The sequence below is a fragment of the Silene latifolia genome, chromosome X (assembly GCF_048544455.1).
Source record: "Silene latifolia isolate original U9 population chromosome X, ASM4854445v1, whole genome shotgun sequence".
NCBI lineage: Eukaryota > Viridiplantae > Streptophyta > Magnoliopsida > Caryophyllales > Caryophyllaceae > Silene > Silene latifolia.
The window spans coordinates 24387469-24402338 of NC_133537.1; the positions used below are offsets into that span (position 1 = coordinate 24387469).

Genomic DNA, 14870 nt, shown 5'->3' on the forward strand with positions numbered 1-14870 from the left:
AAATTTGCATTTAAAAGAGAGATATCCGTACCAATAAAATAATAAAGGGGGTATTATTTTTTAATTGTTATTTTATTGTCACGCCATCAAACTTAACGTCCATTTAACAACCTTTACATTAGAGGGTACCATGGGCAAAAAAATGGAACCTCAAGGGTACCATGGGCAGATTTTTAAAAGTAGGGGTAACATGGAAAATCTAACAAAACTAAGGGGTACTACGGAAAATTTCCGTATCTCAATAATTTTTTTTTTTTTGAAGAAAAACAACGTACAAATATTAATGGAGAGTACTTGATCATATTATTAAATTTAAATATAAATATTAAATATAATGAGTAGCAATTGTTTGTATTCGGTATTCGGGACCTGGTTGGATGTCGAACTAAGTGCAAAAAAGATGGTATATTTCTGAGTATGTTATTTGTCCCACATTGAAAAACAATGTAGGTTTGATGAATATATACTACGTATAAATAGTAGAATTGTCCCACATCAGAAAAATAATCTAAGTTTGGTGAATATATTACTTATAAATAGTAGAATTGTCCCACATGTAAAGATTAGTATAAGGTGGGGCAATTATATCATTATAAATAAGAGTTAACCCACGTCTATATTAAGCTTTTTTTTTTTGGAAAAGAGATATATTAATAATATGTAAACAAATCATTAGACATAAAATGTAAACATTAAACCCTTATAACGTTTTTTTTTTGCATTATAAATAAGTTAATTACCCCGTTGCAACGCACGGGCATTCAAACTAGTATGGAGTATAATTTTAGACTACAATATACACACTTTATTTTAGACTACAATAAAACACGACATACTGAACACATAGTGACATACCTAATTTTTATTTGGATTCTCCTATTCCTTAATACTCCCCGTCGTGATCTTTTGTCTATCTTTAATAAAAATACTTTTCATAAAAAATATTTTTTTGGATGTTCTCAAAAAGAATATAAATGGTGATGGCACACAATTTAGGCCCAAATCCATGTTGAGCCCATGGAGAGTTCACTCTGCTAATCCCAGACCCAAGTCTGAATTCGGACTACTCAAGCCCAAATGAATATCAATCGCCATCGAAAAGCTCCACATAGGCTTGGCGCCAAAATCCCCCCGAGCCCCGAGGGGCGACCCTATGTTGAGCTGAGACATGATCCTAGAATGAGGACCTATTCTTGTCGCCCTACCTCAACGCCATGACGTCAGCATGGATGAGACTCACGTAGAAATGACCACGTAAGCACCTAGAAATCTACACTTTTCTTTCCTATAAGTAGGGATCACTGTTAATAAGGCAAGGTATTCAATCTTAACCTAATTTCCCACTCTCTAAGCACTTTCTCTCACTATAATAGTCAGCCTAAGATGACTCCTCACGAGGGACCTGGTCGACCTAATGTTAAGGAAATCTGACTTAGGCATCAGAGAGGCTTTCCTTAGAAACCCTTGAGGTTAGGTTTGTTCTTGTTTGCAGGTGCAGATTGGGAGGAGAATCATTCCACGGACCACACGTCCAAGGAAGCAACGTCGGACCAAGCTTAACATTATTAGTACTCAAATCATCATTAGTCTCGTGTGTATTTGTAAGCATTATTAAGTACATTTATTCCGAAATAAAAGATAAACAAATGATTAAAATGGAGAGATATTACTTAAGAGACTATTTCTTAAACTAATTATTGTAAAGGTTTGCTTGTTGTCTAGAAAAATGCATATTCAACCTTTTTTTTTTCAAATGAGCGCGGTATGTCGTGGGTGAGAATTGAACCCCAACTTTATAATTGGAGTAAGAAAATTCTTGCCACTTGAGCAAACTCTTATTCTCTAAGTTGTAAAATCACAAACATTTTATTGTTCTCCAACTAAAAAGAAACCACAAACTACATTTCAAATTCAAGTGATGATGATAGATGATGATGAAAATTGAAAATGGTCCAAAGAAATGCATTCAAAGTCTCAGTCTCAGTCTCAATGTCTCATGCCTAAATAATGGTATATACCACACGCTGGGTCAATTTGGTCGTTTTTTGGGCCTGACCATTTCCCCTTTTTTGGTTAGAGAAGCATCCGCCACCCAAAGTCAAGTCAGCCATTCACCACTTAGTCTCAAAAAGTTTAGGCTGAAAGTGTTTGGCTTATTGTACAACCGTTCCGGTTGACCTGGCCTGCCCAACCGGGTCAACAATTCTTCAGCCCACTGGCCTGCTCAGCCTGTCCCGGGCTCCCTTTACCCCAGCCCACACTGCCCAAACCCACCCAGCCTGCCCCCTTTTTGGCCCATTTTCTTAACCTGGCTGGTTTAGGGTCATCACCTCCCAGCCCGACCCACCCCCAGCCCGCGGTATGGGTTCGGGCTCCCTCCCCCCGCCCGTTGTCCACCTCTAATTATCGTGAGACTGACTAATTGAATAAATAGTTACGACTCATGAATAGTGTGGGTAATTGGTATTGTGAAATGATGACATTAAAAGTTCTTATAATGTAGTCTCTTAGGGAAGAGTTATGTTGTCTCCTTTCACCTCTTACAAGTGTATTAGTTTCGCTATTATTTAACTGAATAAGTATAGTATATGGGTTTACGAGGGGAAAAAAAAAGTTAAGTGAGAAGATGAATAACATGCCTATATCTGGTATATAACAAATTTTGAGTCTCTAATGTGTTTAGTTAAATGTCTTCGTGTAAATCTTCTACTACGGCATTTGCCAAACCAAATTATTAAATGCTTTGTAACGATTGTATCCACCGTGTTACTGATAAATATTAAAGGTTAATTTGGTAATTTTCTTATATAAGTCAAGACATAATATTTTTTTTTTAAAAAAAAATCATAATCGCATTTGTAATTAGAGGTAGCAAATATAGCTGGCCGACTTGGCTAGACCTACCGATTAAGGTAGGGAGAGTCTCCATACCGTGATTCGCCTAACCTGAACCTTGTTCGGCTCAACCCCAACTCGATCTTTTGGGAAGGTGTTTTTTTTTTAAAAAAAAAAATCAAAAAATGAAAATAAAATAATCTTGAGCCGACACGTGAGCTAACCTGGACTGCCCCTTCCCTAGAGTCGGGCAAGGGTTGGTCAACTCGGGTCCGTAACCGAGTCCAACCTAGCTTGGCTCGTGGCTACCCTAATCGTAATTATACTTTTTTTTTATGTGTTACCATATTGGAATAATGATATACACTCAACGACTTAAACACATTTGATCTAATTTGTATTTGAGATTTTCTTTTCCTTTGAAAAACTGATGTTTACTTCGTACTAAGAAATGCAAGAAAATAGATTAATGTCGTAAACTCGTAATATAGTTAAAAAAAAAACATTTTGTATTTATTTCATTAAAATCAACCAACATATCATCCATACAAATGAAAATTTGAAAAATTGTTGTGATAATTCTCTACATAAAATCATCACAAAAACAAATACATGCGTGATGATTCCTACCCTAAAAAAACTCATGATATATTAGAAAAGAAGAAACAAGCACCCATGGATTATGATTCCCAATCTAAAGAACTACAATAACACACCTTAAAAAACGAACATGAGAATCCAATATTTCACCTTTCACCTTTAACTCAACTTGCTTTCAGCTTTCCTTTTTCTAGACCAACTTGATCCATTTCCATTTACATTATTTTGACCATTGATTTAGCAAAGTTTGGCTCCTCTTAACTTCTCAAATCTTGATTTTTGACCCAAACTTTCTTCTTCTTCTTCCTAAATCATAACCATAATACTTCCTAAGTACTACCTCAGAGGCTCACATCACACACGTTATCTCACTTCTCATTATCATCTCCTCTTCATTAATCATTCAAAATCTCTAATAATCTTCCGTCTTCCGCATCCCATAATTCACATTACATATTGCTTAATCGTTCAATTACGCTTTACGACCTTACTTAAACAGAATCTACCGCGTACTATATTTGTTCCTCCAATAAATACAAATAAAACAAAAATCAGAAATAAATAACTGACTTCCCCCAAAATTCCGGATTATCAACAACGGCACTTTTTCTTCTCATTTCCCCCACACACCCACCTCCTTCAACGGCGCGTGAATCTCACCCTCCACCCCTTACATGGGCCAATCATCCTCCATCCCCGAGTCAACTCGCCCAACTCACCCCACGCGCTCACGCTCCTTGACCAAGCGCTTCTTATCCATCCCGTCAGCAACCAAATCAACGGCCACGATCTCACAACCACCACCTCATCCAACGGCGCCAGATTCACCTCCCATGGAACCCGCCACCGTCCACTTCGACGCCACGTCATCAATCCCAGACGAATGCTTAGCTATAATATTCCAATCCCTACCTTCCGCCGACCGTAAACACTGCTCTTTAGTCTGCAAACGTTGGTTAATCGTCGAGGGGCAAAATCGTCATCGTCTCTCTCTCAACGCCACGTCAGAAATTCTTCCGGTTTTACCCTCGCTCTTCTCCCGGTTTGACTCCGTTACTAAACTCGCTCTCCGGTCCGACCGTCGGTCTATCAGTCTCTCTGATGAAGCGCTCGTTCTTATTTCGCTACGATGTCGTAATCTCACGCGCCTTAAGCTGCGTGGATGCCGCGAGATTACTGACGCTGGCGTTGCCGCTTTTGCCGCGAATTGTCGGTATCTTAGGAAGCTGTCCTGCGGCTCCTGCGTGTTCGGAGCCGCTGGACTTAATGCTGTGTTTCGTCATTGCGCCAATCTCGAGGAAATCTCGATTAAGCGCTTACGTGGCATTAATAACGATAATAATAATAATGATAATGGTGGCGGTGATGCTGAGGTGGTGGATGTCGAGACAATCCAGCCTGGCGCTGCCGCCTTGTCGTTGAAGAGTATTTGTCTTAAGGAGCTGTACAACGGTCAATTATTTGCTCCGTTGATTGTCGGAGCGAAGAATTTGAAAACGCTGAAGTTGATTAGGTGTTTAGGTGATTGGGATGCTGTTCTTCAAACCCTAGCTACGAATCGTAATGGAAATGGAAATGGAAATGGAAATGGTAATTGTAGTATGGTGGAGGTACATTTGGAGAGAATCCAAGTGACAGATGTAGGATTGACAGCGATATCAAGTTGTTTGAATTTGGAGATATTGCATCTTGTGAAGACACCGGAGTGTACGAATACGGGGATTGTGGCGGTTGCGGAACGATGTAGGTTGTTGAGGAAGGTTCATATTGATGGATGGAGGACTAATAGGATTGGGGACGAGGGATTGAGTGCGTTAGGGAAGAATTGTGGGAATTTACAGGAGTTGGTTTTGATTGGGATTAATCCGACTACATTGAGTTTAGGTGTGATTTCGGGGAATTGTAAGGGTTTGGAGAGGTTAGCGCTTTGTAGTAGTGAGACGATTGGGGATGTTGCGTTGTCGTGTATTGCTTCCAAGTGTTTGGCGTTGAAGAAGTTCTGTATAAAAAGTTGTCCTATTTCGGATAATGGATTGGAGGCGCTTGCGTGGGGGTGTCCGAATTTAGTTAAGATCAAGGTTAAGAAGTGTAAGGAGGTGACCAGGGAGATTGTGGATTGGTTGAGGGTCAAGAGGGAGTCGTTGATTGTTAATTTGGATGCTGATGAGATTGAACCGGCTGATGCTAGTGCGAGTGACGGTGGTGGTGGTGGTCAGGAGGATGTTCCTGATGTGCCTGAGATTGCCCCGGTTGTGGTGGGTCCTGGGAGGAGTCATGGTCGTGGGTCAATGTTTAGGATCAATTTTGGCTTCTTGTTTCGTAGGAATGTAACTGCATGTGCTTTGAGAAGGATACCGAGTGATGGTGGCAATAGCGGTGGTGGTCAGTGAAAGTCTAAAGGTGTGCATTTCGGACAAGGAAGTGTAATTGATATTCATTTCATGCTTTACGTTATTTATTATATTGTGGTGCATTACCTGTTTACTCTTATTTCGACATTGTGGTTAGTTTAGGAGATGTTTTCGCTCAACAATTGTATGCCATTGTGCTGCTTTGTACGGTGTAGCATTCTAAGTTAGACCAAGTAGTTGATTGTGTGTGTTGGTCACTTGAATACTCATTTGTTTCTTCTTATTTGTTTGAGGCTTGTTCAACTGTACCTACTGTCTATCCTGTGTACAGGTTTTGACATTAAGCTCTTTAAGTAACTTCTATTAGCCTGCCTTGGGGTTTGTGTTGGGGTTGCTATTTTATTAACCTTGGTTGGCATGTGGGCTATCTTACTCTTATTCAGTTTAAAGTGTGGAATATGAATGTGTGTTCCACACAGCTATTTTGTGGAAAATTTTGCATCATGTTGCCCTAAAATGAAGTATCCTGTTTTGCCGGAAAGGGTGTGGTGTGGTCTGGTCACTTGTCGGTGTGGAATGACTTTCTCTCGTACACCTTGCTAAAGTGACTTTCTCTTGTCGGTGTGGTCTGGTCACTTATTCATTGCATATCCTTCATTTGACTCTTACTGTTGTTCATCTCCGTTGTGCTCCGTTAATGCTTTTGTTTCAAGGTTATTCTCGGGTGCCCTTGAGACACTATTTATGGTGTTGTAATTTACCCGCTGTCATGGACATACTTGGACCAGTTGACCTCCCTCCATTGCTGATCAGAGAGTGTAGGGACAACCATAATAACACTTGGTTGGCCTTTAAGATGAAAAATGGTAGTTGAACAAATTTGCTAGGTTCTAAGAAGTGATGACTTCATGTGATTTAATTGTGGGTGGGGTGCATAAAGTAGTAGTGTAGTCAACTGGTTGGTGAATAGTGACTTTCTTTTAGTAAATGCCAATACTGCAAGTTGGATTGATTCACTTGTATGTTTTCTGGTGTCTTCTACTTCCCTGTCAAGTGTGCATTCCACTTATAATACACACCTGGAGTCCTGAATGACGCTGTACGCCTGTACTCCATATATGTATTGGACTCCTGCAGGAATGTTAGTTTTTGCCATGTTTCTGGGACACTTGGGGGCTTAACGCCCGAGACATTAATGGTGAAGCGATGTATTATGTATATATGTGGCATTCCTGCAGGAACGTTGGTGGATTGGTGCTAGGATGACTTTCAAGTTTCTCTATCTTTTATTTTTCTAAGTCTGCATAGATAACTGTACCGTTTGTTGCGACACTAGAACGAAGACAAAACATGCATTGCATGTTGATTATGGCACCATGGCTATCGGTCTGCTCCTCAGCTTCTCGAAGCCTCAATGATGGGGAATGTATTTGTAGATATCAGCTGACGGTAAACTCGTTGAGGCCTTGAGGGTAATAAACTGATAATTATGATCTAGGTTCGAAATCCATCAGCATTTAGATTGCTTCTGTAGCTTTCTTTACATTGAAGACCCAAATTCCTTTTGTAAATTTTTGCCTCATTCTCAAGTTACAGAAATTTAAACCCTACAATTGGAATGGCTTTTAGATTGAGGAGTCCAATTTTATTTATTTATTATTTTTATGAAATAAGCACCGTGTTAATAACGTAGCTTTAGAATCTGGTAATTCATGAATTGTACTGACTTACACGTCTACATTCATTTTTTCCAATCTCGAGGGGCAACTCGAAAATGAATTCAAGGTTAAGAATTGAAACTTGGTCAACCTGATTCCTACGTTATTTGCACATTGATTGATATATTACAAACAATTAGTCTCCTATAGACGGATATATTCGTCTAAAGTGAAAGACGGGTCAAATATGTTTAAAGTGATGATATTTTTGGGCCCCATTATGTAACTTATTGCCTGTTTTATGCTTAAAGTGGATGGATATTTGACCCGTCTATAACTATAGACGGATTTCTCCCGTCTATAATAAGAATTTGTGTATTAAAAAAAACACCATAAAGATAGTCAATTTAATGACTCGTTCATTGTGGCAATTTTAGTTAAGGTCTATGGCCGTAAAATCTATTAAGCGTATGTTAAATATTAGCAATTAGAATCGGAAATGGGAGAATGCATAAAACTAATCGTCGTATTATTGATGATAATTGTTCGTACCTATGATAGATGAATCATCTCAACCAAAACCTTAAGGTGATGGTTGAGGTCCAACTATTATAATTATTTCTATTACGCTCCCTCACTCAAATGCTCATTGGGCTTGAAGAGTGGTTAGTGCACATGCTTCCCGTACCGTGTGCTGAAATTCTACTTCGTGAGTTTTTGAGAAGTTATTGAGGTTGTCAGGATTCGAACTCGTGACCTATGGTCACGTTGGCTCTGGTACCATATTAGAATCAGAAATGGGAGAATGGATAAAGCTAATCATTGTATTATTAATGATAATCGTTCGTACCTCAATACAATCGATATGCGTCATATATATATAGACTCAAATGTAAACCTATTAACGGAAACATTATCGATATTATTCTCTACGATATTTCACGATACCGTATTTCCTTATCATGAATATGTCGATATCTCGTACCATCAGCACTTGAAGAACAAGCCAATCAATGTTGTTTTTGGCTTATTAATAATTGTAGAGTAAGAACATGCGCTGGAAGATGAAGAGATAGAGAGAGAAAGCTCATGCGATTAGGGTTTTACAGCGCCTCCCCCAAATCGATTGAAACAATGGCGAGATCCCCTGTAAATCAAGCTTCTTCTTCATGTAGTAACCCAAATATCACAAAAATAGCATCCAATCATCTTTCTCTCCTCTCGAAAATTAGAGTAAAGTAGAGTAGAAGGACCCAAAGTCTGCAAAAGAGTAGCTTTAAGGGCCTGCAATATTAAAGTAAAGGTTTAAGGACCTACATTTAACGTATATTAATGCTCTAACCCCCACATCGGATATGGACCGAACTGTCTCACGACTCTCTGAACCCAGCTCACGTACCGCTTTAATGGGCAAACAGCCCAACCCTTGGAACATACTACAGCCCCAGGTGGTGAAGAGCCGACATCAAGGTGCCAAACCTTCCCGTTGATGTGAACTCTTGGGGAACATCAGCCTGTTATCCTTAGAGTAACTTTTCTCCGTTAAGCGACGACCCTTCCACTCGGCACCGTCGGATCACTAAGGCCGACTTTCATCCCTGCTCGACTGGTAGGTCTTGCAGTCAAGATCCCTTCTGCCTTTTCACTCGAGGGCCAATCTCCGCCCGACCCGAGGAAACCTTTGCACGCCTCCGTTACCTTTTGGGAGGCCTACGCCCCATAGAAACTGTCTACCTGAGACCGTCCCTTGGCCTGTAGGTCCTGACACAAGATCTTACTGATGGCTCGGGCCCCCCAGAAGGGGGCCTTCTTCGCCTTCCACCTAAGCTGCACAGGAAAGGCCTAAAGCCAATCCCAGGGAACAGTAAAGCTTCATAGGGTCTTTCTATCCAGGTGCACGTAGTCCGCATCTTCACAGACATGTCTATTTCACCGAGCCTCTCCCCGAGACAGTGCCCAGATCGTTACGCCTTTCGTGCGGGTCGAAACTTACACGACAATGAATTTCGCTACCTTAGGGCCGTTATAGTTACGGACGCCGTTCACCAACTTCCTTAACCTTCCGGCACTGGGCATACGTCAGCCCCCATATATGGTCTTACGACTTTTGCGGAGACCTAGGTTTTTGGTACACAGTCGCCTGGGCCTGGTCACTTCGACCCCCTTTGTGCGGGGGAACCCTTTCTCCCAAAGTTACGGGGCTATTTTACCGAGTTCCTTAGAGAGAGTTATCTCGCGCCCCTAGGTATTCTTTACCTACCTACATGTGTCGGTTTCGGGTACAGGTACCCTTTTGTTAAAGGTCGTTCGAGCTTTTCCAAGGAGTATGGCATGAGTTACTTTAGCGCCATAGTTGTAACACTTCCATATACCAAATTGCCTTAACAAGGACCACCTTAGCACATAGAGGTACTACCATCTCGGTTTCCCGAGGAAGTATGCATCATATTTACCATAATGAAACAAATTTAATAATTAACTTTAAAGAAAAGGAATACAAGTCTCCAAATCCAAATGGCGTACAACAAAACCAAAGTAGTGATAATATCTAAACTCAGCGGAAGCTAGAACTACAAAACATGTGATGACTCTGCCTTCCATATCCCGCGAGCTACATCGTCCACAACATGTTAAGCCAACTGCTCACCATCCCCGAATGGATCACCACAGTTTTGAAAACAATAAACGGGGTCAGTCAACTGCAGAATTAAAAATAAGGATTCACAATAAACAAAATCCAATCAACTGAGACCAATCGATCCTCCAAACTCCAAGAGTAACCAGTAACCGACTACACACCGAAGTGTATACCCCTGCCAGGTTCTCATCGCAACGGGAAACCCACACCGCCATTGGGGGGTCGCAGCGTTGCCCACCAAATCCCCGCTCATCGCAACGAGCGAATCCAGATCATTAATGTGCACATCCCCCTTATGACAGGAGCCACAAGAGGCGAACATGGGGTTGGAACCATCTCCCGAAAATGGTCCCATAACAATAATCAATCAGCAGTATAATCTCAATCACAATAATAATAATCATGCCAACCAATCAATCAATATCACATCTTATCATCAATTACACAATCAACTGAGTAGAAAAATCCTACCTGATCCGATATTCCAAGCAATCACCATAAGACAAGCTAGTACGCCTTCTCTACGAAGTCCCCACCTATTATGATATCATACAATCAAACACTACACATCGTACGATAATTCATCCCAAACCCCAAATCACCCAATTAGGATATACAAATGACAAAGGGTAAAATAGTTATTGATTGAATCGACGCGGAAAAGGAACGAAAACCCCCAAATCTATGAACCCTAGCCTTGGAAATGATTAAGATAGTTGGAGAGCAGTGTTACGTAGTTTAGAGTTTGCTTAAGAAGTGTTTAGAAAATGATTAAGAACTGATAACACGACTTAAATTAACCTATCAGACAGAGAACTCGGTCGAGTACCTGAAGTACTCGGTTGAGTACGACCTACTCGACTCAGTTCCTCACAACTCGGCTGTGTGCACCCAAAATAGTAGCCTGTTTAAAAGCACTCGACAACTTACTCGACCGAGTATGGCCTACTCGACCGAGTAAGCTAAGACCAGAATACCGTAGTATTACAGTCTTACCTCCTTAAAACGAACTTCGTCCCCGAAGTTCACACCATACCTGATACAATATGCAGAAACCAACCTACTAACCATGCAACTCAAAAGAACACCCAACTCAAAAGACACTAACCATGCACCCAACCATAGCCAACTATGTTCACACATACCGAAACACAACCATACCGACCTCAAAACTACCCTAAAACACATGCGATCATCTCCTACCCTCCTTAAAAGACAAAGGTTACGACCCCGTAACCAAACATACCTGCTCAAAAAGCTGTGGGTAGCGTTCCCTCATTGTTTCTTCTGGCTCCCAAGTGGCTTCTTCCACATTTTGATTAAACCATAACACCTTCAGCAAGTCTGTTTCACCATTCCTTGTCTTGCGCACCTTACGATCCAATATCTCCTTTGGTACCTCCGTATAAGTTAGAGCTTCATCCAACTCGATATTCTTAACCTCGAGCACATGCGACGGATCACTCACATATTTCCGAAGTTGTGACACATGAAAAACATTATGCACTCGATCGAGGGATGGTGGTTAGGCTAGCCGATAAGCTACCTTACTACTCGATCCAAAATCTCATATGAACCGATGAATTTCAGACTCAACTTCCTTCTCTTGCCAAATCTCATGACGCCGCGCATAGGTGATACTTTCAAAAGGACCTTATCACCCACTTCAAACTCGATATCCCTGCGATGCAAGTCTGCATAACTCTTTTGCCGATCTTGAGCTGCTTTCATCTTTTGTCGAATCAAGTTTACCTGTTCAACCATATCTTGCACCATCCGTAGTCCTAAAACCACAGCTTCAGCGCTATCATCCCAATACACTGGACTCCTACTCTTCCTCCCGTACAACGCCTCAAAAGGTGTTATCCCAATGCTCGTGTGATAGCTGTTGTTGTATGAAAACTCTATCAGATCAAGTCTATCCTTCCAACTCTCACCAAACTCCATCACACAAGCTTGCAACATGTCTTCTAAGGTCTTGATAGTCCTTTCGGTTTGACCATATGTCGCAAGATGAAATGTCATACTCATCTTTAAGGTAGTCCCATCAATTCCTGCAACTCTTTGCCAAAACCGTGATATAAATCTCGCATCTCTATCTGACACAATATCCTTTGGTACCACATGCTTCCTGTACCCAAGAGCCAGTTGAATCTTACTCCAAGTATCTTTCATTGGAATAAACTGAGCTGACTTTGTCAGACAATCGACGATTACCCAAATCATATCATTACCTTGTTGAGTTCTCGGTAATCCCACGATAAAATCCATAGAAATCGATTCTCATTTCCATTCCGATACCTCAAGTGACTGAATCTTACCTTGTGGTCTTTGTTGCTCCCCCTTTACCCTCTGGCAAGTCAAACACCTAGCCACAAATTCCGCTACCTCTTTCTTCATAACGGGCCACCAAAACGTCTTCTTCAAGTCCTTATAAATATTATCACCACCCAGATGTGCCAAATAAGGAGTGCAATGAGCCTCCGTCATAATCAACTTCTTCAACTCAGCATCATTAGACACACACCACCTCCCATCGAATCGAACACTCCCATCTGTATGGATAGAGAATCTCGAAACTGTACTGCTCCCTACCCTTGTTTTCCACTCCTGAATGTTGGGATCAAGTATCTATTTCCTTTTGATGTCATCATAAAGTTAAGGCTCGATAGTCAAATCACTGATGGAATCCCCCTTGCGAATTATGTGAATCCCCATCTTAGTCATCTCATCCTTCAATTTCATCAATGACATGGCAGTGCATAGCGAATGCACACTTTTTCTACTCAAAGCATCTGCAACCACATTAGCCTTCCCCTCATGATAGACGATCTCCATGTCATAGTCCCCAATCAGCTCCATCCACCTTCTATGACGCATGTTGAACTTATTTTGAGTGTAGATGTACTTCAGGCTCTTATGATCTGAAAACACTTTAAAGCTTGTCCCGTATAAATAATGCCTCCAAATCTTCAGAGCAAAGGCAACCGCACCCAACTCCAAATCATGAGTAGGATAGTTCTCCTCATACGGCTTCAACTGTCTCGAAGCATAGGCAATGACCTTTCCATTTTGCATCAAAACACAACCCAACCCATTCTTCAAAGCATCGGCATAAGCCTCAAAGTTATCACTTCCCTCAGGCAAAGCTAGAACGGGAGCTGTAGTCAAACGCTCCTTTAATGTTTGGAACGTCATCTCACAACTCTCATCCAAACGAAATCTGGTCTCTTTCCTCATCAAAGTTGTCATAGGTCTAGCGATCTTAGAGAAATCCTTCACGAACCTCCTGTAGTAGCCAACTAAACCCAAGAAACTCTGAATCTCAGCAACATTCTTTGGTGCTTCCCAGTTTGACACCGCCTCGATCTTACTAGGATCCACCGATACAACATCTTTTGAAATCACATGACCCAGAAAGGTCAACTTCTCCAACCATAACTCACACTTGGATAACTTAGCATATAGCTGATTATCTCGCAAAGTCTACAGTACCAACCTCAAATGCTCCTCGTGATATTCCTTAGTCTTGCAATAGACCAAGATGTCATCGATGAAAACCACCAAAAACCTATCCAGAAACAGACTGAAGATTCGGTTCATAAGATCCATGAACATTGCCGGTGCATTGGTTAACTCGAAAGGCATCACCACATACTCATAGTGACCATACCGTGATCGAAAAGCTGTCTTAGGAATATCTTCATCCGCAGTCCTCAACTGGTGATAACCCGACCTCAGATCAATCTTGGAAAACTCTCCGGCTTCACTCAACTGATCAAAAATATCATCAATCATCGGCAAAGGATACCTTTTCTTCACGATAACATGGTTTAGCTCTCTGTAATTGATGCACAACCTCATACTACCGTCCTTGTTTTTCACGAATAGGACTGGTGCACCCCAAGGCGATACACTAGGTCGGATGTATCCCTTATCCAACAACTCGTTCAGCTGCTTTTCTAACTCCTCCAACTCTGTTGGTCCCATAAGGTACAGAGCCTTAGATATAGGCCCCGTCCTCGATTTAAGCTCAATACGGAAATTAATGTCCCTCTTAGGAGGTAACCCTGGTATCTTTTCCGGAAATACATCGCCAAACTCACTCATGACCGGTATCTCAGCTGCTGACGGCTCATCTACTTGAGTATCCCTCACATGACAAAGGAATATAGAACACCCCTCCTCAAACATGACTTTAAATTCATAGTTGCAATCATCTTTACCTTGGACTTTACAACAAACCTCTGGTATGACACTCTGACTCCCTTAAGACCCTTTAAAAACACTTTCTTCTGACGAGAATCTATCTTGGCCTCGTACATGCCCAACCAATCCATCCCAACTATGATCTCAAATCCATCCATAGGAAACTCAAGCAAATTAACTGGTAACTCCACTTGCCCAACCACCATAGACACCGTTTTATACAACTTATTACAAGACACTGACTCCCCCGGTGGTATAAATACATTATCCCTTACCAACACATGCTTCTCCAAACCCATAGTTAAGGCATGACCCCTAGACACAAACGAGTGGGTTGCCTCCGAATCAAACAAAACGAAAGTCGGTTTATGATTAATAAGAAAGGTACCAGTGATGACTTGCGCATCATCCTCAGCCGCCTATTTGCCCATCATGAAGAGTTTGCCACTGTTCTTCTGACCTTCTCCCTGGACCGTAGTCGCTGATGTAGTAAGCTTAGCTGCAGAATTCTGAGTCACATTGTTATTCAGGAGCTGATAGGATCCACCATTGTTGCGATTATAGTCGTCATTGTTGTTG

At 41.3% G+C, this 14870-nt stretch overlaps 2 protein-coding genes across 2 annotated transcripts; one reads left to right on the top strand and one right to left on the bottom strand.

The window, feature by feature from the left end:
- Window positions 1-3535: 3535 nt before the first annotated feature.
- Window positions 3536-6094, top strand: LOC141623152 (F-box protein At1g47056-like). The gene has a single exon (XM_074439221.1). It carries the CDS (start codon window positions 4110-4112, stop codon window positions 5823-5825), a length of 1716 nt encoding a protein of 571 aa, XP_074295322.1. The 5' UTR covers window positions 3536-4109; the 3' UTR covers window positions 5826-6094.
- Window positions 6095-8611: 2517 nt separating this feature from the next.
- On the bottom strand, window positions 8612-14590 carry LOC141617051 (uncharacterized). The gene is made up of 7 exons (XM_074434220.1): window positions 14309-14590; window positions 13819-14264; window positions 13582-13653; window positions 11835-11967; window positions 11329-11523; window positions 9179-9271; window positions 8612-8728 (listed from the first exon to the last, which is right to left on the bottom strand). Exons 1-7 carry the CDS (start codon window positions 14588-14590, stop codon window positions 8612-8614), a joined length of 1338 nt encoding a protein of 445 aa, XP_074290321.1.
- Window positions 14591-14870: the final 280 nt, after the last annotated feature.

Bases quoted from the DNA above. Each gene is read 5' to 3' on its own strand.
- LOC141623152 (XM_074439221.1), top strand. From the start codon at position 4,110: ATGGGCCAATCATCCTCCATCCCCGAGTCAACTCGCCCAACTCACCCC.
- LOC141617051 (XM_074434220.1), bottom strand. From the start codon at position 14,590: ATGGGTTTGGAGAAGCATGTGTTGGTAAGGGATAATGTATTTATACCA. The intron at 11,524-11,834 runs GTAAACTTGATT...CATGTGCTCGAG, and splicing joins TGCAAGATATGGTTGAACAG to GTTAAGAATATCGAGTTGGA. The intron at 9,272-11,328 runs GTATGTTTGGTT...TTTCCTGTGCAG, and splicing joins ACCCACAGCTTTTTGAGCAG to CTTAGGTGGAAGGCGAAGAA.